Source organism: Canis lupus, chromosome 5 (genome assembly GCF_011100685.1).
Source record: "Canis lupus familiaris isolate Mischka breed German Shepherd chromosome 5, alternate assembly UU_Cfam_GSD_1.0, whole genome shotgun sequence".
In the NCBI taxonomy this organism is placed as follows: domain Eukaryota; kingdom Metazoa; phylum Chordata; class Mammalia; order Carnivora; family Canidae; genus Canis; species Canis lupus.
The window spans coordinates 15816567-15840398 of record NC_049226.1 but is presented as its reverse complement, the minus strand read 5'-3'; the positions used below and the strand labels follow the sequence as shown (position 1 = coordinate 15840398).

Sequence of the window (23832 nt, the reverse complement as noted above, 5' to 3'; positions counted from 1 at the left end):
GGCGGGGGCCCTCACCTGGTGCCTGCCCGCCAGCCCAGTGGGGATGGGCTGGGGCCAGGGATCCACGTGAGAGACTCTGACTTCCACCCGAGGAAGGGGGAAGCTGGGAGCCACAGCAAAGCAAGCCACAGCCGGTCGCCTCCAGGAAGCCTGGGGTGCCTGCAAAGGTCACATGAGGGGTGATGGGGGGAGACCCCAAGAGCTATCTGTGGTCCTCCTAAGCTCCTACTCAGCTGCACCTCCACCCTCCAGCCAGGTAGGGCCTTCGCCCTGACATATCCTGCCCCCAGATCTCATTCTGCAGCTGGGGGTCCCCCGAAATGGGCAGAATGGCAGCAGCCCCTCAGCAGCCACCCTGGGTGGGGCAGGGGTGCTTTCCAGGGCCCAGCTGGGGAGACTGAGGCAGCAGCTGCAGGTAGTAGGGTAGAGATGGGGAGCAGCTGGGGCCAGGAGGGGAAGCTGGTGTGAGCAGTTCCGTGGTGGCCAAACCATCCTCAGCTGGGGCCCCTCCCGTCCCCCGGGGACTTCCACGGGCTCTGCTGTCAGCCCCACCGCCGCACACAGGAGGCCCAGCTGGAGCCGGTAGCAGCCTAACGAGGCCTCCGAGGGCTGCCGGTTGGTGCCAGAGGGGACGGGCCGGAAGACAGCACCTCTCGTTCGGGAGGAGCAGAGGGCCCGTCCCCAGGGGGACCCGGAGCCCACAGGGAGCTGCACAGCGGGCCTCCTGCCTTGGCTCAACCAAGTCTATTCCCCGGCCTCTGCGGCCTCCAAGGGCCTGGAGCAAGGTCGCCACAAGCAGTCTGGGTGCCGCTCAGTCCCTCGGTTACTTGTGGGCCACCCTGCCTGTCCACCCCAGAGCAGCCCCTGGAAAGCAGGGCTTGGGAGATGCTGGTTCTGTCCCCAGTCTCTGACCTCCGGCTCCAGTCAGACAACAAGCTGCCTCCCCATCGTCCCTCCTGAGCAGTGTCTCCTGCCCAGAGGGGATGACTAATGACACCCCCAGAGAGCCACCTCCAGGCTGGGAGATGCTCTGGAAGCGACGGGCTGGCCTGGAGGAGAGTGATCTGGGGGTGCTGAGGTCTGTCCTGAGGGCCCTGCCGGGGGGCCGAGCTGCTCACACCACCCGCCTTGGCTCCTGTTCCCAGGTGGAACCTGCACACCTGGGCAGCTCGGGGCTGCGGAGCTGAGATCCTCCAAGCTGGGCACTTGGAGAGATTCAGAAATCTCGGGGCTAGATGGCACTGCAGAAGCTACCTGGGCCAAACAGCAGTGGTTCGGAAACGTGAAGATCTCAGCCGGAAGCCCCTTCCCACCCTCCCGCAAACACACACCTACACACATTCTGTGTTCCCTACCGGGCCCTCCTGCTGTGAAGGAAGGCATCTCGACCCCAGGTGGAGAGCCTGTGCCACGGACTGGCTAACTGGAAAGGGCATCCAAAGTCATCCCACCCATCCCCATCACCTACAAAGGGTTCTCTCTCCTCCTGCTCCAAGCCTCTGAGGGCTCAGATTATAAACCAAAGTCCTTTCTGTGTCCTATACAGCACTTCTTAATCCGGCCCCAACGACATCTTTGACCTTGTCTCCAACTTGCCTGCCCCTTCTCTCTGCTCCCGCCGTGCTGGTCTCCTTGATGGCCTTCTCACCCTCTAGGCATGCTCCTGCCTCAGGACATTTGCACTGGCCCTTCCGTCTTCCTGAACACTCTATCTCTGGAGAACTTCCTGGCTAACCTTGCTCATGTCTCTCTTTGTTGATTGACTCAGAAGAGACCCTTCCTGGCGCCCTAATCTAAAATGTTCACCCCCACTCTCTGCAATATCTCAAATCCCTACTTTAGTTGTTTGTTTCTTTTCTTCAGGAAAGCAAGGATTTTTGTTTGTTGTGCTCATTCGTAGATTCCTGGGCACAGGGTGGACCGCTAGTTTTGTTAAACCATTGAATACATCCTGGATGTGAAATCCTCTCTCCTGTGACACAGGCCCCAGAACTTGCCTAAACAGCCTCTTCCCCTGAAATCCCCTGCCCTGTAATAGGTAACAGGAACTAGTTTATTCCCACAGAGGGACGGGGGTGGTCAGCAACCCCCATGCCTTGCCAACAGCCCCCCCCCCTCAGAGTCCTCCTTGGGGAGTTCTCACCCCAACCCTCTACTTCCCCCCAGTGCTTCACCCAAAGACCTACAGCCATTTTTGTGAAAGCATTTGTTTCTCCTTTCAGGGGGAACCTGGAGCGAAGAGCCAAGCAGGTCTACTCTCTCTTGCTCACACCCAAGTCCTCCCTCAGATGTCTTGTCCTCCAACATTATATGTTCTCATTCATTTGGGGAATATAAATAATAGTGAAAGGGAAAATAAGGGAAGGTAGAAGAAATGTGTGGGAAATATCAGAAAGGGAGACAGAACGTAAAGACTGCTAACTCTGGGAAACGAACTAGGGGTGGTAGAAGGGGAGGAGGGCGGGGGGTGGGAGTGAATGGGTGACGGGCACTGGGTGTTATTCTGTATGTTAGTAAATTGAACACCAATAAAAAAAAAAAAAAAAAAAAAAGATGTCTTGTCCTCCTCCAGCTGAGGTCATCGGCCTGGCTGACACTGGCGACAAGGGTGCCCCTCTTTCAGAGATGCCCTGCTGTCTCTCCCTGGCTCCTTCAGCCCACACCCCACGGTCCCCAGAGAGACGCCCAGGAGAGCCCCTCCTCCCAGGCTTCTCTCCATGCCGGGGCACCCCTTGGGACAGACACACCACACATGAGCCCCTTTGCAACCTGACTCTTCACTGTGGACTCTGTGATGCTGGGGAAGGTCACCTCTCCGGTCCTCTTCTCCCATCTGTAAAATGGGACAAAGCACCTACCTTGCATGGTTGTTGTAGGAATTGAAATGATGTAGGTGGAAGGCCTGGCCAGAGAAGGTCCTAACAAATGTCGACTTCATTACCCACACCCGAGATGGCCTTCAAGGAAGCAAAGACCCTCACTGTGATCCCCTCCCTGGGCTCAGTCCCTTGCCAAGACGATCTCTAAAGCATGTTCCCAGAGCACCTTCCCCTCCCTGACCCTCAGCACAATCTCTGCCAGCCTACCATCCACCCAGCACCCCCAACCTTCCTCTCCTCCCCTGCACCTATGCAGCACTGCTGGTCACTGCTGGGGTCTGGCTGCACTTCTTCTTTTAGTCTTTCTCAGGATACGGGGCCAAACGAGGTGGGAGTGCTGTCCCAGAAAGGCTATGGGGCAGGCCAAGACCCCCCGACTCCTGCCCCAAGCCACACTCGCTTTGTCTGATTGTTCCAGGCTGGAGCCAAGGAGATCTTTGGGAGGCATGGAGAGGTAGCCCCATGTCCTAGTCCCTCTTCCATCACTGTCATACCCAGTGGGACAATATCCTTGGTTGTCATGCCTCAGTCTCCCCTGTCTTCCCCAGGCAGCATTCCATTGTCCCCTGAATCTTCAGTCTCAGGACAATAGTCTGGGTGGTCACTTTTGGGTTCCATGGCAAGGGAGGCAGCAGGCTGGAACACCACTCGAGCATCGTCTGCCTGGTGCTCAAAAGGCAAAGGCCCTCACCACCCGCCTTCCCAAGATGGGACTCTCCAGCCTGCTATCCCCCCATGTCTGGGGCTGCACGTCAGCGTGCACAGCCTTGAACCCCAGGTCCCCAGCAGTCTTCCTGGTGTCGGCTTGCAGCTGGAAAGAAGCCAGAGCCCCAAGAAAGCCCTGGCTCCGGGCTGGGGTCCGTCTGCAGCTGCATGGCATGCGTGGCCCCTCAGCAGGGAAGGCGGCAGGGCCCAGACGCCGATCCGTGCTGCCCAGAGGTCCCAAACCCCAAGGAGTGTTGGCTCTGTCTCCTGCTGTAGCCGCAGATGCCAGGGTCACTGGGGTCTTATAAGGCGAGGCCAGGGGAGGTGGGTCCTGGAGGGTCCATTCCTTAAGTGTTGGCTTCAAGATGACCTGAGCCGTGGGGCACACAGGTCCTGGGAGCTGCCAAAGGGCAATGTACTATGAAAGTCAAGGTCACCGAGGCTTTCTGCCCCTGAGCTGGCAAGGGATGAGGACGTCCTCTTCTGTTTCTACAGCTGGTGACAAGGGCAAACCTGTTTGACCCACCTCTCCCGCAGTGAATACCCTGGAGAGAAATGCATTCTTGACTTTTCTCAGAACTCATGTCTGAGCTTGAACTAGAATAGGGGCTGCTCTCTCCAGCTGTGGTCCTTCTCCTCCTAGTAACCACGTCCCCCTCCTTTTTAACGATTTTATTTATTTATTTGACACAGAGAGAGAGAGAGCAAGTGAGAGAGAGAGAGCACAAGCAGGGACGGGGAGAAGCAGGCTCCCCACTGAGCAGAGAGCTCAATCCCAGGACCCTGGGATCATGACCTGAGCTGAAGGCAGACACACATCTGGCTGAGCCACCCAGGCGCCCCTCCCTCCTTATTTCTGAAAAGCAGCTGCAGGAAGACCTCCAGGAGCAAGCCCACCCTCTCTGCTCCTGCCTTCCCTCCGTGACCTTCTGGATTATGCTGATGTGGCCCAAATGGCTCACATCTGGCTTTATAACCATCTTTGTCATTTATTTCACAGGTGGCCGAGTCTGGCCTATTGCAAGAACTCAGCTTATGGTGTCTGTGATATGCCTGTGTCTTCTCAAAGTCTGGTGCCCAGAAATCCTCACTTGGTAACAATTCCATCCATTTCATGGTTCTCGAGAGTTCCAAAGAGCTTTTGCCTCCTGGACCTGCTCTGTTCCTCCCAATGACTCAGCCACACAGGTTCTGTAGTATGCATCTAATAGAGGAGGAAACTGCACTGTGATGTAGGTGAGCCAGAACTCAAACCCAGGTCTGACAGGCAGGAGGGGCATTCCGCTATCAAAGAAAGGATGCAAAAAAAAAAAAGGATGCGTAAGGGAATGAGAGGTAGTATACATATTAATAATACAATCATAGCTGCACGTAGAATTTTCAGTGTGTCCACGGTATCACTGTGACCTGTGAGGAAACAGGAAAAGTATTGCTGGGCCCATTGCACAGGTAAGGAAACTGAGGCTGAAGTGGCTTTCCCAGGGTTACACTGGAGCCCAGCTTACCCTCTGGCCAGGAAAGGACTACATTTTGCAAAGAAAATGACAGATGCTGGGGTGTCCCTAAGCTTACACAGCTAGAGGGGAGGGGACTACCAGGGAATGTCCTGAGCTTCCTTCGCCCCCGCCAGCCTGCCTGCCTCCAAGACTGGCTCTGAGGCAGGAGCCCACTCCTCAGGACAGTGCAGGGGCCCCTCCCCCTGCCACCCCTTCCGGCCCTAGCCGTCTGTGACATCCGATCCAGCATCACCTGCTCTGCCATCACTGTCTTGGCAGGTGCCCCATTATTGTGCAAGCAGGCCCAGGGCTGGGGCCTGCTCCATAAAATCAACAGCCGGTTGGCTTGAGCTGGCTGATTCTGCTCCCCTGGAGTTTAGCTGTGACAGCAATGAATCACACTAATGGTGAGAGGTGGCATTCTTCCTCTTTGTGGCCTGGAGACAGGTATTTCCAAAGCTCCTCCCCTGGCTCAGGCAAACACACCTGGTCTCTTTCTCTCTCGCGCTCTCTCTCTCTCATTGGGCCCAGAGTGAGGCAGAGCAGCCAGGGACAAGGTGGGGTGAACCAGATAGAGCTGGACAGCCCTCCACCCTGGCTTTGCCCGGCCACCCCTGCCAGCCCACGATCACTGGGAGGCCAGAGCCCTCCTCCCCAGAGGAAGGAGAGAGCCCAGTGACCTTGGCGTGTCCTTCAGCCTGGCATCCCCCTCACCCCCCACCCCTCCCTGCTGCTTGCGCTCTGCCTCTGACTCTCTTCCAAGAACAATTTGGCAAGTTCCAATCCACAACTTGCAAAAACAAAAAGCAAAAACAATAAAACCACACACACCAGAGTGGTGGGGAGGGTCACAGCCCGGGGGCCCAGAAGGCAGATTGACCTATTTTTATGTGGTGTTAAATAACACAAACACCTCCATGCAAACAGGCTTGAAAACCCTTGGAGTGGAATTCATGGGGAGGGGGCAGTAGTTGGGAGGTAAGATGTGCAGGACACCTGGGAATCAGTGTCTGAGGCCTGGGGACTTAGCATTCCCTTCTGGGAAGTGGCACAGCATGGCAGCTCTCCTATATAACCAAGTCTTAGTTCCTATATCCAACCAAATTACAGATATCAGTCACCGGCCTCGGGGCTGCCTGGTCAGACATGGTCCTGCCAGCGTGGAACATTGGTCCAGAGGGAAGACACACATCAAATGGCAATCCATGCCTGGATTCTGGATTCTTCTTCCCTGACTCTACAGCCCTGGACCAGAGAGGGAGAAAGGGCTTGTCCATTGTGAGTGGGTGTTGGGGTGGAGGCAGGGGAGATGGTCCTCAATTTGAGCCCGGACCTGGGTAGATCTGGCCATCCCGGGTAGATTCTCATAGTCCCTCTTGGTCAGAGGGTCCATTCTTGAACATTCCCAGTGACAGGGGGCTCACTCCCATTTGGGATCATCACAGCTGTGAGAACCAGGGACTCCCTCACACAAGGCCAAATTCTGCTCCTCCCATATGCACCCAAATGGGTCTATATCCTTTCTTCTGCTGCACAGAGCAAGATGGGCTTGGAGCTGGATGGATCTGGGCTGGACCTTGGCTTTGTCCCCAGGAGTGCAAACTCAGGCCAGTCCCACCGAGCTATGGTTTCCTTCTCTGTAAAACTGAGATACCACCAGGTAGGGCTGTGAGTTCTGAATGAGTTGAGCTGTGTGACATGAGCAGGGTTTGGCACATATTAGCTGCTTTATGTAGTTATTAATAATAATATTATTGCCATTATTTTGATCGTCATTATGCATCTTATTTCCAGGCCACAAGACGCAGAGTACAGTCTAGCTGGTGTATGCCCTGAAGGGCCAGCCAGGTTCCAGATGTGGTCACACCATGCCCTGTGATCCTCTTCTTCTGGACATCAGCCCTCTCCTGCAGAGGGAAACCAGGCCTGCCTGGCATGCCAGAGGGAGCTTTGGAGACAGACAGCCAGGCCCTGTTCCTCGTCCCTCCAGGCCTCAAGGCTGTGACCTAGACCAGCCACAAATTTAGCAGAGAATCTGTAAGGTATGAATATCCTACCTGCCTCAGAGATAAGGTTGGGTTATCAGGAGGGAAAATAAGTGGGTGCCGACAGTCTGGCAAAGGAGGGACAACTATTTTCTAGATGCGCCAGAGCTGAATAACATCATTCTCTGCCATTAACATGATCATTGTGAGAAAAATCAGAATCTCCTCCATTAGATTTCCTCACACTTATTTTAACGTTTTATTTTTAATAATGAATGTGAAGAGGTATATCCATCATCTCTTGTGTTCCTGGGGCCTCAGGGTCTTCTTCGGGCCAAGCTCTGAAACTGCCACCAGACTTGTCGATTCCCTGACCCGCAAATGGTCGCTTATTTACAAACTTTAGGTGCAACCAGAGATTTTTTTTTTTAGCCCCCATGATCTCTGACAAAATTGAGCTAAGATCTCAATGAAAAGCCCCAGTCTTTTCAAAGACCTGGGGGGGGGGGGCGGGCAGAGGGCAGGGCAGTTGCAGAAGTAGGATAAGCACTCTGCACATCCCAGGGGTGGCCAGGGAGTAGCTGGACCTCCATGTCACTCAGGACCTGCACCTGCCAATTCTGTAGCTCTAAACAACTCCCAGAATCTAGACTCTTTGAAGATTTGGGGGTGGGGGATGGTGTGAAGGTGTCCCAGACACTCTTTTAGAACAAGACTTATTAGTCCTTACCCACTGGGAATTGTGTCTTGCAATACAAACACACGAAACGCCCAGAGCTGGGGGGCGCCCAGCAGTGACCTCCCAGAGAATCAGCTTGCAGCTGTGCTTATTTGGCCAACAGTACTTTCTCAAAGACTGAACTGGAACATCTCTGGGAGGACACCGTAGGTGACGCCTGGCCCCTATGTGCCATCTATTGTGTCACCACAGCTGATTCATGAATGGACACTGTCCACCTGGACTCCACAGTTTGGAGGCAAGGTACGGAGCACTAAATGTGAAGATAAAGGCAGGAACCAGTGTGAACCGGAGCACAGAAAGGGACTTGCTCATTCTACCTGAAGTCCAGGAAGGCTTCATCGAGGAGGAGGCAGTATTTGGGTTTAGAGAAAGATGAAAGGGTAAGAGCTCTGATCATAACCCAAGTGACCCACCCACACCCTCTTTGCCAAGTCCTTAGGTGGCGGCCCCAGAACTGACCAAAGGGAGAGGTTAGAGCCTTTCTTTCTAGGCCAGCATGTCTTTGGTGGAGCCACTGTGACTCTGTGCTGTGCAGGACATGCATTAGGCACAGGTCCCGCCATGGGGCAGAGCCTCGGCCACTGACCCAGGAGCAGGGGGCGGCTGGAGGAGGAAGGAGTGAGGAGGGGTCCAGGGGAAGGGAAGAGGCTCAGTGTCGCGCCGCTGGACCACACACACCACCTGGCTGCCGCCCAGCTGCCGCCACCTCCCTCTGACCAAGGGGGTGTCCCACAGGCCCTACACACGCTCAAGCTCTTTACACAGAGGAAAGCACTTCAGAGCCACTAGGAAACAAATGGTATTTTATTCCTTTTTGCTGTTGAGAGGATAGATCACAACACGGAGAACAGCAGTCCCGGTCACAGCGGCGCGGTTTGGTTAGTTTCCACGAGAACACGATGGATGGGACGGGCGGGGTCTGGCTGGACTTGCCATCCTTCCTGACTTTCAGCCTCTTGCTGTTCCCTCCGCAGCAGGGCTGCGCGGACCTGCCCGGTCTCTAACCTGCAGCCCAGCTGCCACACTTGCCGCTCTAATCGGCGACAGGCCAACGGTGCAGGAGTCATCGCTGCTGCCTGAGCAGTGGGACGGGGGGCAGAGAAGCAAAGGACCCCTGCTCCCCCTGCCGCCCCCGCCCCCAGAGTGCTGGCCCCAACAGAGTGGATCCTCTCAGCCCTTGCCTACCAGAGACCTCATTCAGGGACAGGAATCTGAGTCTAGAAGAGCCGGGCTGTAGCTGGGAGTCTCAGAAGCAGGGACGACAGGGGAGAGGAGGAGGGTTCCAGAGCCCACAGGGTTATTGCTGAGAAGATATGCAAGGGGCACATTCCCCAGGGGCAGAGTAGAAGCCCTGGCCCCGGGATCCCGGGCTGCTCTGCCTTCCTTGGTGCAGGGGCAGATGAGGACTCCGTGGTGGAAGCCCCAAGAGGAAACGACCATGGATGGCGCAGAGCTTGCCCGGAGGCAAAACTGGGCTCACCAGCTCCCTGCTGCGCCCCTCTGATTGCGGAGAGACCCCAGAACAGACTCGGGTCAGGGTTAGAATTCAGGAGCCAGGCTCTTGCAAAGGAAGCGAAGAGAGGCCATGTGAAGAGGGATCACGAAGGTGATGTAAACCTTCCCAAGTCCCGAGACAACTGGAGACCCCCACCCATGCCCCCTACCCCTATCTACACCCACCCCTACATCAAGAGAAGGGACTGGTCTCTCAAGGGAAAAAGCAGGCTCCCGGGAGTGGGAGATGATCAGGGGGTGGGGGGCACCGGGGAGCAGGGAGGGGCTGATGGCGACACGGCTCAGCACCCGCCCAGGAAAGTGAGTCCAGGGTCACTAAAATACAACATCATCCACAAACAAGCAGCCACAGAGACCACGGTCATCAAACACACACAGACACGTCACAGGAGGTGGACGGGACCGCAGGCTGTGGGCAGGGGAGGCGGGTGTTAGTTGCATCATTAAGTTGCGGACCGTGTTGTGGGGATGGGGAGGGGGCCAGGGGGACACATATGTTCTTGGCTTCTCCTGGGGAAAGATCTGCTGCTGAAGTGGCCGGTGTTCTTAAGCATCAACATTTGCATCTAAAGGTTCAAGCAGCTCCGTTCAGGTTCTGGAGGCTAAAGGCGGAGAGAATTTAAATTAAAACACAACTTCGGTTCCTTTCGGGAATCTCTACCTGCTGCCTCCCTGCCTTTAGCACAGTCTCTCTGGCCACTGAGACCCACAGGATGAGACCCACTCCGAGCACCACATTCCTGGGGACACAAGAAGGACGGGCCTGACTCGCAGGGAAAAGAGGGGGGCATGGAGGGGTCCTCAGGGGAGTGCTTCTCTCAGCAGGGCTGGAACCTGGTAGCTGTGGAAAGAAAATTGTTAAACCCAGAATTTCTCTGTCAAGACACTGCCAGTAGTTGCTCACAGTCTCATGACCTAAGAGAACAAGGTTTCTGAGGAAGTCCAAGTTTGTTGTTGTTTTTTTTTTTTTTTTTTAAAGCCAAGACACGACAGCTGCTAGCTCACACCTCGCTCCCTGGAGCGCCCCCCCCCCCCCCCCCCGCTCCCCACGCCCAAGATGGGCCCTGCTGGCTGCCACAAATGGACAGAACACCAAGCCGCCAGCCTGGCCACCTGCCCCCCAGGATTGGCATCGATGGCCACCTCGCACGTAGGCAATCCCTGACCTTTCCGAGCCCCATCTGGAAGATGGACATAACGAGCCCTGTTCTGCTCACCCACGGGGCTGTCACGAGGGCATCAAAGCACCTAGGAAAAAATTCACATGCTACCCAAGTCCACCGTGTTATCGCCATCACAGTAAAAGCTCGTGGTGTACCGGGCATTTCTGCACGAGAAATCTCTTCACTGACAATTTAGGATGAAGTTGTAGACCTGTCTATCATGCCTTATGCAAGGCAGACATGAGTGGACTGCCCCCCTCGCACCCCCCGGCCCCAGTATGTTCCTAGGTACATCATAAACCAAGTCTGCGTGTGGCAATATTTTGCAAACTAAAGCGCTTCAGTTATTACTCTTCTGTGTCCCTACAATAATCAACGGAAGCAAATACTAAACACAATGCCTCTGAAGGCTGTGCATGGATGATGCAGGTTGGGGGGGGGGCGGGTAACCCACTCTTCTCCTCGATTTTCTGTAGACACAGAAAGTTTCATTATGCAATGTTAATTTTTTTTCAAGTCACCCTAAGATACCTTCTGAATCATCACTAAAAGCCATTATCTTCATGCTGCTCTGATATTAGGGGTATTTCACGAACCATACTTCTCTCCCAAGTCCTACCCACGTGGCAGCTAAAATAACACCCCATGCACTTGACCACTGGGTTGTGCAGAAGCCTGATTTTCCAACTGTTTACTGCGCATGTGTGGTGCATCTCAGATGTTTCCACCTGTCTTACTGCTCTCAGAGCGTGGCTCATAATAAAAGCGGTGCCCGCCGCACCAGCTGGCCCCATACTTCTTCTCTGGGGAATGAACAGTGATGGGACCAGAAAAAGACACAGAGACAGAATCTTACCTTCCTACCCGAGGGCTACACTTCAGTTCTCTGCTTTCTGGGGCTCCGTTGCTAGAAAAAAAAATTGAATGGGTTGCAGTGAATGGGCCCCTCACCCCAGCAGGCCACCCTCCTGCAGGCAGCTGTGCCCGTGCCCGACACCAGGGGAGAGTCTGGACCATACAGCCAAGAGGCAACTTGGCAGGATTCTGAGTCAGACAGACCCAGGTGCAAATCCTCACCCTGCTACTTGCTGATTCTAAGAGTCTGGTACATTCCTTAGCTTTTCTGAGTCCCTTGGTGATAAAATGCTGACAGTGAGGTCTAATCACATGAAGGCCCCTGGTACCGTGCCCAACACAAAGCGGATGCCCTCTGAACAGTGGCTGTCAGTAGGGAGAAGGAAGCCTGTCTGGGGGAGGTGAGGGAGCCACGCAGAGCAGAGGCCCTGGAGGCCCCTTTTACGGCACAGACACGGGAGCACGTCTGCTTAGCCCTAGGGAGACCGTGGTGCCCGATGACCACCCTTCCCTGAGATGTCCGAGGACCCTCCGCAGTGACTTCTATCCCCCGGGGCTGGTGGTCACATTACCATTTGCAGTGATGAGGTTCTCCACCTGGGCCTCCTCATCCCCTGGAGCCCTGCAAGAACAAGAGACACAGCCCTTCCGTCAGAGGTCTGCACAGCAAGCCCAGTCTCCTTGCTGCCACGCGACAGTCTGCATGGGTCCCCACTGAGTCACTGGAGGGCGGGTGCACTCTCCACCTGGGGGTGCGTGGGGCAGGGGGTAGAAGCTGGGGTTGAAGGATGCGGTGTCGGGAACTCACAGGAACCTTCAGTGTTGGCTCTGGAGACAACTAAGTGCTGGGAAGGAGTGGCCAAAGGCCGCCTCAGGGCTTGGGTTGTGTCCTGCCAGACTTTGGACTTCGGAGGTCCTAGTGCTACCCCTGGTTTTTGTAGTGGACTAATGGGGTACATTCTTTAAGGGAGGGGATGAATGACAGGGAGCCCAAGCTTCTACTCAGCCGAAGAGCCCCATGAGCAGGTAACAAGCAGGGGCAGTGACACAGGTCCTATAGAAAGGATGTAGACCTCCTGAGAGGCTCTGAGGCCCTCTGCATCCCTCCTCCCAAGCCCAACTGTCTCCAGGGCCTCCAGACGAGCATCCAGCACCTTCTTGCCTACCTCCCCTCCCTAATATACATCAGAAGAGAGGAGGGGCTCGCCTCAACAGTTTGAGATTTACTTTGCCCCAGAACATGCCTGGCAGTGCTCAAAGCTTCTCCTCTGCTCTCCACACACACACACACACACACACACACACACACACAAGGCCTCTTTCTAAGAAGTCAAAAGAACGCTCATTTGGGCTCACACACCAGGGGGCCCTCCCTGTCCCTTCCTAGTTTCACCCCAGATGTCCACAGACACGGCATCCTTACCGGGGCTTCTGATTGAAACTGCACTTGCATCTGCGACCTAAAAAGCAAAGAAACCACCCAAGGTCATGCTCCCAGCTCGAGCTTAAGGCCATGCTCCCGCTGTGAGCCCAAGGTCATGCTTCTTGAGCCCAAGGTCATGCTCCCGGCTTGAGCCCAAGGTCATGCTCCCGGCTTGAGCCCAAGGTCACGCTCCTGGCTTGACCAGAGCAGGGCTGCCACATAGGACTACATAAAAAACACAGCAACGTGCAGCAATCCTTGGAGTAGGGTTCTTCTGAGGTCAAGGTTCAACGATTCAGTGGCTTCAATTGACTACCCTGCCACTGATTGAGTCGACTCAATCAGGCAAGTGCACAGGGCTCCATGCAGCCCAGGCTCATGTGGGAAAAACAAATGCAGGGCACATCCTCCGGAGCACTCTGGGGACAGCCTCTAACTCCTGTGGACCCTGCCCCACCTATGCCTCCTGGACACAAGCCCCAGGAGAGCCACCCTGCCCCTTCCTATTCCGTTTGTTTTCATCAAGCATTTATTTTGCTCATTCTTCACTGTTTTACTGAGCACTTACTATGTGCCCCAGGCTGTATATTAGGTCCTAGAGATACCAGGGAGGATGGACAGCCTCTTCTCTGTCCAGGTGAGGGTGTGGCCTGGCTCTGACACCATTCTCTACCTGCTTAGCAGCCTCAGACAACACCCTTCCAGAGCAAACAGGGAACGAACTTACTCAGGATAAGGAGAATCCCCACCGAGAAGAGCACCACGGCAAACACCAGGCCCCCAATCCTCAGCGTCTGATAGTCTATCAAAGGAGCAAGAGTGAGACATGGAATGAGAGGAAGGTGGGGAAGAGCATGGCTTGCCCTCCCCCGGGTGGGGCTATACCTCCCCTTCCCCACCCAGGGTTCCCATCAAGCTCACCATAATGGAAAGGGTCCTTCTCATTCTCCTGCTCAGCTGCTGAAAAAAAGAAACAAGTGTGGGCAAGAGAAAGACACTTATACCTCTGGTTCCCGAATACCACCCAAGCCCCCCAGGCCTCATTTCTCACAAAGGGACTCCTGGGAAGCACCATACAGGTGCCTGGGGAGGCAGAGAAGGGTGGGCCAGCCTGAGAGTCGAGGGGGGTTCGGCTCAGAACCCCAGTGTGAGTCTGCCTCCACAGCACATCCACATCCTTTGCGAGGCAGGGGCTGTTACCCTCTTGTTAACAGCCAGGGAAACAGAGACCAAGGTCAGGTTCTAGAGTGGGCTCCTGAGGTTCAGACCGACAGTCTACAGAGACCTGGAAGGCTTGAGGACTGACGGTAAAGCCTGCTGGGCTCTGTGGGGAGGGGTGGGCAGGCTGGAGGCGGCTCGGAGAACACCTGCTGCCTTCCAGCACCTTCTCTGCTGACTAAAGCGGGGACGGGCCGTCACTGATCAGACATGTAGACTTTGAGAGCCCCCTTGCCCGGCCCTATAGTCTCACAGGGTCGGGACCTGGAGGGGGACTTACCACTGGCCAGGACGGTGGGAGCCAGCATGCTGCACAGAAAGATCAGTGCCACCTCCATGGTGTCTGCGGACGGAGGAGGAGGAGAAGTCATTCTCTGCATGGGGGACTCCCCACCCCAACCCTCAGCCTGATTAGGGGGCTCTGAGTGGGGTTCCCAGGTCTACGTTGAGCACCCTCAACACCGTGAAAGTGATAGAGCAGAAGCAGCTGCCGTTTGCCCAACTCTTAAGGAGAGCTCTGCCTGCATTAATTCAATTCCTACAACAGAATCAATGCAATCGGTAGGCGCAGGGACTGACCCATCCTGTAGGGGAAGAGCCTGCCTGAGCTGGACACGCAGGACAGTGAGCAGCAGAGCCTTGGGGAGCCCTCCTTGAGAGCCCACGCTGCCTCTCCCATGCCCAAGCCAGAAAGCCCCCAGGGCTTTGGTAATGACCCTCTGCTGCGCCCTCCTCTTGAGGCCACCTCCAGGTCACTAAGAGGTTTGGGACTTCCCGGCCAGGTTCCCCACGTTTGATGAGACTGAATGGGGCAGGTAAGTGAATGCCTCTCTAGCCCAGCCAGCCACACGGGGCTGGGGAGGCTTGCTGTTCACTGGTCTCCATGTGGTAAACCCCGAGATGCCCGACACCCTCACTTCTAAAGTGCCCGAGTCGATGCTTCCCACAGGTTTCATGGAGTTAATACTCCTCCAGGAAGGCGGTTTGGTCAAACAAAGGTGCTTTGATGCCCTCGTGAGCTCATCAAGCCCCTGTCTTTGGGGCCAGGGTCCCCAGGATGGGTCCTCTGGACAGAGGTGGAAGGTGGCCAGCTGGTCCCTTCCAGGGACAGAGTTCAGTGCCATGACACACACCTTACTCCTGGGCTTACACAAGTGTGGTGATGAGCCAGCAAGGAAAAGTGGGGAGAAAAGCCCAAACTAGAAAAGCACAAGGCTGTCCACCCTTTATGGGGGTGAGCCTGGCAGTGGCCTGCACCCTGGACTGGTATCGAGTGGCCAGGACCATGCTGGCTCCGAGGGATCACCCCCATTGCCTCTCAGGCCGCAAGCAAGCAGCCCCAGCTGCCCTTCACCTCTCAGCCACCAGAGGTCAGAACAACTGCATCCAGCTCCGCGGGGCCCATGAGAGAAAGCCTCCCAGGAAGTGTTTACCAAAAGGCAGTAATTTGCTTCTAATGCCATTCATCTAAGATTTGCAATTCTTTTCAATTTTACATGTTCTGTATCTATAAAAGTGCATGTAGCACACGCGTATAATGAAGCTCAGTAAGACGAACACCGGTAATTTAAGAACTAGACCTTTACAAACACCTGCTGCATTTACCTGTACTTTCTTCCAACCCATCCCCCCTCCCTCTGCCTCACTCCCACAGGTGATCAGTATCCTGGACAACAAGTACCCATACATTTGTCATCATTGGCTTGTTCTTCAAAGGCATTTTTAAAAAAGATTTATTTATTTATTTGAGAAAAAGAATGCATGTGAGCGGGAGGAGGGGCAGAGGCAGAGGGAGAATCTCCAGGAGACCCCACTGAGCACGGAGCCTGGCAAGGCAGGGCTCCATCCAGGACCCTGAGATCATGACCTGAGCCGAAACCAAGGTCGGATGCATCACTGACTGAGCCACCCAGGCACCCTACTCAAAGACGTTTTTAGATTAAGATATAATTCACATACCATGAAAGTCACTTAAAAGTGTACAATCCAGTGCTTTTCAGTACATTCAGAAAACTGTGCAGCCATCAGCACTGATTCCATAACGTGTTCATCACCCCAGAAAGCAACCCTGTCCCCATCAGCAGTTGCTCCTGTTCTGTTCTCTCCACCCCCTGGCCCCTGACAACCATCATCTCCCCCTCTCTCTGTGGATTCGCCTATTCCAGACACTTCATGTAGAAGAATCGTACAATCTGTAGCCTTTGGTATCTGGCTTCTTCCACTTAGCATCATGTTTTCAAGGTCCATGGATGTCGTGGCTGGTTTCAGAACTTTGATTGTCTGGCTATCTCTCCTGCTCTTCTTCTTAAAAATCTATTTATCGCACAGATATTAATACGAGTGTTTAGTGGAGCTCTTTTGAGCCTTGTAATTGTGATATTATGTTGTTTACAGTCTTCCGGGACTGGCTTTTTTTGTTCAACATTATGTTCCTAAGATTCATCCATCACGACACGTGACCCTAGCTCGTTCACTTCTGAGGTTGTGTGGTATCCCACTATGTGGGTTAATTATCCTGTCCATGCTCTGCCACTTGATTATCTTTTTTGGTTTTCCCATTTTGCGTGGTTGTAAATAACACAGCTGTGAACATTTCTCTGCACACTGCCCAGGGCACACACGCAAGACACTGTTTTTCACATTTTTTGCCATCATTGTCATATGAAATACTTTTTACGCTGGAACTCAGTGCAAATATATATTCATATATACCTGGGACAACATTGCAAAATAATACTTAAAATGAATGACAACCTCTGATATTTTCTATAGTTTCCCTTTTTAAAATAAAAAGGCTAGGCCCATGAGTGGGTCACTCTGCAGTAGGAAAATGTATGTTCTAGAGACAGGTCTAGGAGTGAGGTCATTGGGTGGTATGGTATGCAAATCATCAACCTTACAGAATACTTGCAAATTGTTTTCCCACATGCCCGTTTCCACATCCTACCAGTTGCATGACTGTCCCTGTTACTCTGCATCCCTATCAAGCCTCGATATTGCCAGACTGCATACTTTCCGCCAATCTACAGGTGCAAAGTATGGTCTTAATTTGATCACTCAGTAATGGACTTGGGCTTCTGTTTCTTTGCCATTCCTGTTCCTTCAGCAGTGATGTGTCTTTCATGTCTTTGGTTCATTTTTCAAGTGGGTTGCCATTATTAGTATTATTCATTTAGTATTCTGGATTCGAAATCTTTGTCATTAAGTACTGCAAATGTCTCTTCCCAATTAGTGGCTTGTCTTTTCATCTTTTGTTGCTTTCAATGAACAGAATGTCTTAATTCTAATGTAATTGAATGTGATGATTTTTTGGGTCTTGTTGAAGATACTGTCAGCCTGAGTCAGGAAGAATTTTCTTCTGGACATTTTGTAGCTTTGTCTTTTACATTTAAATCTTTATTCCACCCAGAATTGGTGTTCATGTAAAGCTTGAGATAGGGATCTAATTTTTACTTTTTTCCCATACTGACAAGCAGTCGTCCTGGCACTATTTGTTGGCAACCCGTCCCCCACCTTTCCTCCTGAGATGTAATGCCACTTTCGTCATATACCTGGTTTCTACTCAGGTGTTTCTATTTCTGCGACTTCTCTTTTGACCTATTGGTCAATATGTTCCTGCATCAGAATCCATGCCTAATTGTTACAACCTGATAGCAATCTTCCCATGTGGTAAAAGAAATTCCCCTCTTCATTTTCCTCTTTCCTCTCTTCCTCTTCCCCTTTTCCCTCAGGAATACCCTATTTTTGGTCTATATTTGGTCTAAAATTTACATATAAATTTTAGAATCAGACTGTCAAATTTATCTAAAACTGTTGGAGTTCTCATTGCAACATCAATGGATCTATGTGTAGAACCACCTGGGGAGAACCAGTATTCCTGTAATCTTGAGTCTTTTCATTGGTTTATGTCCTTTTTAATGTCCTATAACAGTTTTATAAATGCTTTCATATAGGTCTTGCACATCTTCTACTAGACTTATTCCTAGGTGCCTTTTACTTCTTATTGTTATTTTAAATGCTATCTCTTGTGTGTGTTTTCTAATTTTTCCTGGTGTAGAGAAAGGTAATTGATTTGTGCATATTGATCTTAAATCCAATAATCTCACTAAACTCTTATTATTTCTAATAATTTACCTATAGATTCCTTTGGGTTTTCTCTGACATATCATCTGCAAATGACACAGTGCTGTTTCTTCTTTGCCAATGCTTACACTGTTGATTTTCATTTCTTCTGTCCTGCTAGGCCTTACAGTAAAATGTAGAATAGAAGCAGTAATACTGGACACACACACTCACATACATGCAGTCTTATTACTGGTTTTATTTTTTACTTGTATTTCATTTTTATGTGTGTTTATTTTTAATTTTTTTCAGCTTTACTGTGATATGACATCTAACATTGTATTGTTTAAGGTGTGATGATTTATCTGATGCACATTTAGTCTGCAAAATATTGCCACAATAAGATCAGTTAACACCTCCATCACCTCACATAATTATCTTTTGTGTGCATGGTGAGGAATGATAAAGAAAATGTGGCATATATACAATGAAATATTGTTCAGCCATAAAAAGAAGGGAATTACTGATTTTAAATAGATTTCTTCTAATGTTTTAAAAATCCCCCCTCTAATCCTGGTTCTCCAAGATGTTTTTGTTTTACATTAATTATGAATGAGTGTTCTATATCTATAGTTTTTACCTTTATCAATGAAATAAATTATGTGCATGGGTCATCTAATGTCAAATCATCCTTGCATTGGTGGGATAAGACCAATACATTGTCTTCTTAGTAAATAGATGGATTTGGTTTGCTGGTATTTTGTTTAGGATTTTTGCACTTATGTGCATGAGTAAAATTGGGCTGCAATTTTTATTTTATTGTGTTGACCTTGCCTGGTAACGTGGTAGTCCTGGCCTCACAGAGCAAGTATTTCCTCTCTTGTTATTCCCTGGAAGAGTTTACAGAAGACTGAGATAATCTGTTCTTTGACTGTCTGGTAGAACTAAATGATAAAATCATCTTAGTCTTTTCTTTGTGGGGGGATTTTCGATTGCTTTTCCAATTCATTAATGGCCATGACATTCTTCAGATTTCTCTTCTTCTTGTACATATTTAATGAGTATAATTTTTTATAGCAATGTGCTCTTTTCTGTTTTCAAATTTATTGCCATAAAGTTGTTTATAGTATTTTCTATGTATCTTTAGAAACCACTCATTTGGGCAGCCGGGTGGCTCAGCGGTTTAGCTCCACCTTCAGCCCCGGGTGTGATCTGGAGACCAGGGATCGAGTCCCACATCAGGCTCCCTGCATGGAGCCTGCTTCTCCCTCTGCCTGTGTCTCTGCCTCTCTCTCTCTCTCTCTGTGTCTCTCGTGAATAAATAGATGAAATCTTAAAAAAAGAAAAGAAATGAAAGAAACCACTCATTTCTGTTGGATCTGTGGTTATTTCTCATTTTTGCATTCCTAACATTGTTTATTTGTGATGGCGCTCTTTTTTCTTCACCTTTACCAGATGTTCACCTATTTCATGTCTTTTCAAGAACCGGCTCTTGGTTTTGCTGATCCCCTTTACTGTGTTTTAAATTGTCCTTCATTCTGCCCTTATGTGTTCTTTGACTTTATCCTATTATTCTTTCTTTATATTTATCTTCTTATGATGGATACTTGGTTCATCAATAATTAGCCTTTCTTCTCTAATATCAGCATCAAAGACTATAATCCTCTAAATGCCACTTTCACCCCAACATACGAGCTTTGAAATGTGGTTTTGGATTATTGTTTAGTTTTTAGTACTTTAAATTTGCACCATGATTTCTTCCCTTTTTTTTTTTTTTTTTAAGATTTTATTTATTCATGAGAGACACAGAGAGAAAAAGAGGCAGAGACACGGGCAGAGGGAAAAGTAGGCTCCATGCAGGGAGCCTGAATGCGGGACTCGATCCTGACCACTGAGCCACCCAAGGATCCCCTGTACCATGATTTCTTACCAAGAATTATGAAGCCATGTGTGTTAAATGTCCAAAAGTATAGTGATTTTTAAAATTTACCTTTGTAATCGACTTCTAACTGATGTGCACTGTGGTCAGAAAACATGGTCTGAGGATACAGATACCTCAAAATTTACTGACCTATTATATGGTTAGTTATTTTAAAAATTATATTTCAATTATTAGAAGACTGTGAATTCCTTGATTCTTGGGAAGAAAGTTCTGTGTGCCCAACAAATTAAGATTATTAACTGTGTTATTTATATTTCTATATATTTTCTTATTCTTTTTTGACTGTTGGGCCTATCAAAAATTAAGGTAGGTGCTTTAAAAGCTACCTCTATGAGGAAGGATTTACATATTTATCACTGTGTTTCTTACAATATTCTAAAAGAAAGTTTAAAATTCTTATATTGGCCTGTGAGTTGGATCCTTTAGGATTATATAGTGATCCTCTCTCTGTCTTAAATTCTATTTCACTTTCTACCTTCCTGTGTCCTTATATATTATATGTGCATTTTATCAACTTATAAATGGCAAAAACCTACATTTAAAAAAAATTCCAAAAAAAAAATCCACCTGATAATTTCTGTTAACTGCCAATTTTATCCCATTTAACTTTATTATGACTATTGACTGATATATTTGGTCTGACTTGTTTCTCTTTTGACTTTTTTTTTTTCTTATTTTTGACTATTTTTTTTCTTCTTATTCACTGTCTCCCTCTACTGGTTGAGCAATTATACATGCTATTGCTAGTCTTAATAGTGAGCTTTGGAACTTTACCACGTGTGTTTGCTTTGGACTGTTTGTGTACCCCAAATTCATGTACTGGAACCTAATTCTCAATGTGACATATTTAGAGATGGGCCTTTGAGAGGTGATTAGGTCCTGAGGGAGAGCCCTCACGAACAGTATGGGTGCCCTTATAAAAGAGAACTCTCTCGCCTCTCCCACTAAGTGAGGCCTCAGTGAGAAGATGGCCATCTGTGACTCAGGAGGAAGGCTCTCATCAGACACTAAATTTGCCAGCACACCTTGACCTTGAATTTACAGCCTCTAGAACTGTGAGAAATAAACCTCTATTATTGAGTCAGTCACCTAGTCTATGATCCTGTATTATAGCTGCCCAAGGAGACTAAGACAGTATTTGAGTTAACAAAGACTGTAAAAGTCTAACGTTAAAAGGTATCATACTTACTAGGTATAATACCGTTCCTGAAAAATACAAAAATACAAACCACCTCCCCCCTAACATATATGCTATTATTGTAAAGCTTTCAGTTCTTTTTTTAATTCTAGGACATAGATATTAGTATTTATGTTTCATGGAAACACGTTTGTTTTGATTTACGTGTGTGTTGGTCTCCAGTACCCCCTGGAATTGACAGCCTTGTAGAGTTCCCTTCTACACTGTACTGTGTGGCCAATAAAACACAGTGGAATTAACGTGTCATTCCCAATAGTAGATTACAAAAGGCACCATGGCTTTCTCTCTCTTTCTCTCTTTCTCTCTCTCTCTCTCTCTCTCTCTCTCTCTCTCATTGCTTGCTCTTAGGGAAAAATCACCTGCCATGTCTTAAGGATATTCAGGCATCCCTGTGGAGAGGCCCACGTGGCAGAAAACAGAGGGCCTCAGTTCAGGGAAGTACACCTGCCACAAACCACGTAAGTGAGCTTGGAGGCAGATCCTCCAAGCTTCCACATGATTGCCCCCCTGGCTGACAGCCTGACTGCAGCCTCGTTAATGACTCAGAGCAGAACCACACAGCCAAGCTGCTGCCTCATTCCTAGCCTTGGAAACCTTACAAGATAACTAATGCTATTGTTTGGGGCTCGTTTGTTATGCCGCAGGAGATAACTAATACAATGTATTTACTAGCCGATGTCTTCATGATTCTTTTTGAATCCTAGCCATCCATCCAGACATTTTCTTTGATCCTCAAGAACATCTTTTTAGAATTTTATTTAATGAAGCTCTATTGGTTACAAATTCAGTTATTTTGTTTATCTGCAATGTTTTCATTTCACCTTTCTGTGGACAGATTGGAAGGTGATCTCAATAATTCTGACCTGCCTTCTCATATTCTAGCCTCAGTGTAATGCCCTCCCTCTTGGTTGGGACAGCAGCTGGTACTGGCTGCTAGCCAGGAGAAGGGTTTTTGGCCCCTCCTGGGAGCAGGAAAGACACGTCAAGGATTCCAGCACACTAGTCCCTGCCATACCTTTCCATCAACTCCCCAAATCCCCTCCACAGCTGCTCAGATTCAAGTCCATCCTACAAACACACACTGAATCCTAGAAAGGGCCATACTGTTCTGGGCTCTGCAAGAGATAAATAGACAAACAAGACATAGCCTCAGCTTCCAAGGATTGGCAGGGTTTGGCAGCCTATGCTCTGGCACCTCAGCAAGAGTGATGAGAGCTTTATGAGAGGCAGAGGTAGAGACTACAAGGGAGAGTCCATCGGGGCAGGGAAGGGGACAACAGGCAATTCACAAGGGAACCAGGGGCATTCTCACGGAGGAGCTGACATTTCAGCAGTGAAAGGAGGATTGGATTTTGATGGACGGGGCAGGAAGAGAGAAACTAAGGGCATTCTGGCAGAGGACATAGCATGAACTGATGCACTGAGAAGGGAAAATGGGAGGCAGGGATAACAAACAGTACTCAGTTCAAGTCCAGTTCCAGTTGATCCTCAAGGCACTTCTTTCAATGGTGGCTACCCAAAGCAGCTACCTCAGAAGGGCTCTGGATGAGGTCCATCGAGAGAGAGGGCCTCATCCCTTAGTCATGCCTGCCTGGCACTGGAGAGGGCTGGGCCAGCAACCTGCCAAGTATTTGCCATTTCTAGAGTAAGCAACCTTCCAAACAGTGAACAACCCTGTTGAGTAGAGCATGGGCGGTAGATGGTGAGAATTCTGATAAGTCAGATGGTGGAGGATCTCGAATGCCAAGCTGAAGAGTAAAGACCTGTCTTTGTGTTCTGAGGAAAGCATTTCTGATCAAGTTACAGTGAGCTCAAAGAAATACTGTTACAGATCTGGAAAGTGACCAACTCCCTGCTCTTCCAAGCTGCTGCCCAAGCCTGGCCTACACCGGCCACACCTCAGCACAGGCCTTCTCAGGCTGCCTCTTGGCCCCTACACCCATTTTTGAAAGTCTCATTGGTACCACTGGCATTGCCCCGGAGTCAAGTGGCCAAACACACATACGGAGCCTCTGAAAAGGCACACAATGTCCTTCTCTCACTGCTGGACCAAGAAACCCAGTCTGGGCCTCCCTGCCCTCCCACACAACCGCCCCTCATGGCCCACGCCCTCCCCAGTCCTCCCAGTTACCACACATTTCTCTCTCCCAGAAAGGAAGCAGAGCTGCCTGGGGCTGGCTACGGGTGGGTGCTGAGCGTAGAAGTGTCAAGTCTCCCTTCCAGGCTACAGAGTCTAAGGAGTAGATGGAAGAGAAGAGGGAGGATCTCTGGGAGAAGGGGCTCAGGTGGCCACACTAGCCTCCACATGCATGGGAGGCCCCGGGCCTCTGTGTGTGTTTGGGGGGGGCGGTGCCTACGAATGTGGCTCTCAGGGCCTGGGGTTTGGGAAACATCATCACCAGGAGACTCCGATGCCTCCTCTTTCTGCCGCTCCCCAGCTCTGAATTTCTAGACCCTTTAGACTCCCCTTCCCAGCTGGAAAATGGGACCAGCCACATTCTGCTCCCTCTGTAGCATCTCATGAAAAAGAATTCAGGTTTTCACTCGTTTCCCTTCCCCCTCCTGTTCTGTTCTGTCCACACTGGTCAACGGCTGGCATTTCAGGTGGCAGCAGCCCTTCCGTGTCAGTGTTGTTCCCTGGCCTTCCTG

The 23832-nt window shown here is 50.5% G+C and overlaps 1 protein-coding gene and 1 long non-coding RNA gene across 5 annotated transcripts; one reads left to right on the top strand and one right to left on the bottom strand.

Moving 5' to 3' along the window:
- Positions 1-29: 29 nt before the first annotated feature.
- LOC119871804 lies at positions 30-8597 on the top strand. Of its 4 annotated transcripts, none has more exons than XR_005359196.1 (5): positions 30-256; positions 4585-4820; positions 6191-6358; positions 6875-7122; positions 7997-8597. It is a non-coding gene; the product is annotated as an uncharacterized LOC119871804 (long non-coding RNA). The 4 variants fall into 4 exon arrangements; XR_005359198.1 differs by having other exon boundaries at positions 37-256; positions 4585-4678; XR_005359197.1 differs by lacking the exons at positions 30-256; positions 4585-4820 and adding an exon at positions 5360-5487.
- Positions 8594-14328, bottom strand: FXYD6 (FXYD domain containing ion transport regulator 6). Its single transcript, NM_001252336.1, is given in 7 exon segments — positions 8594-9924; positions 11342-11392; positions 11913-11962; positions 12764-12800; positions 13491-13565; positions 13685-13720; positions 14262-14328. Coding segments are annotated over 6 exon segments (285 nt in total). The 5' UTR covers positions 14320-14328; the 3' UTR covers positions 8594-9924; positions 11342-11363.
- Positions 14329-23832: the final 9504 nt, after the last annotated feature.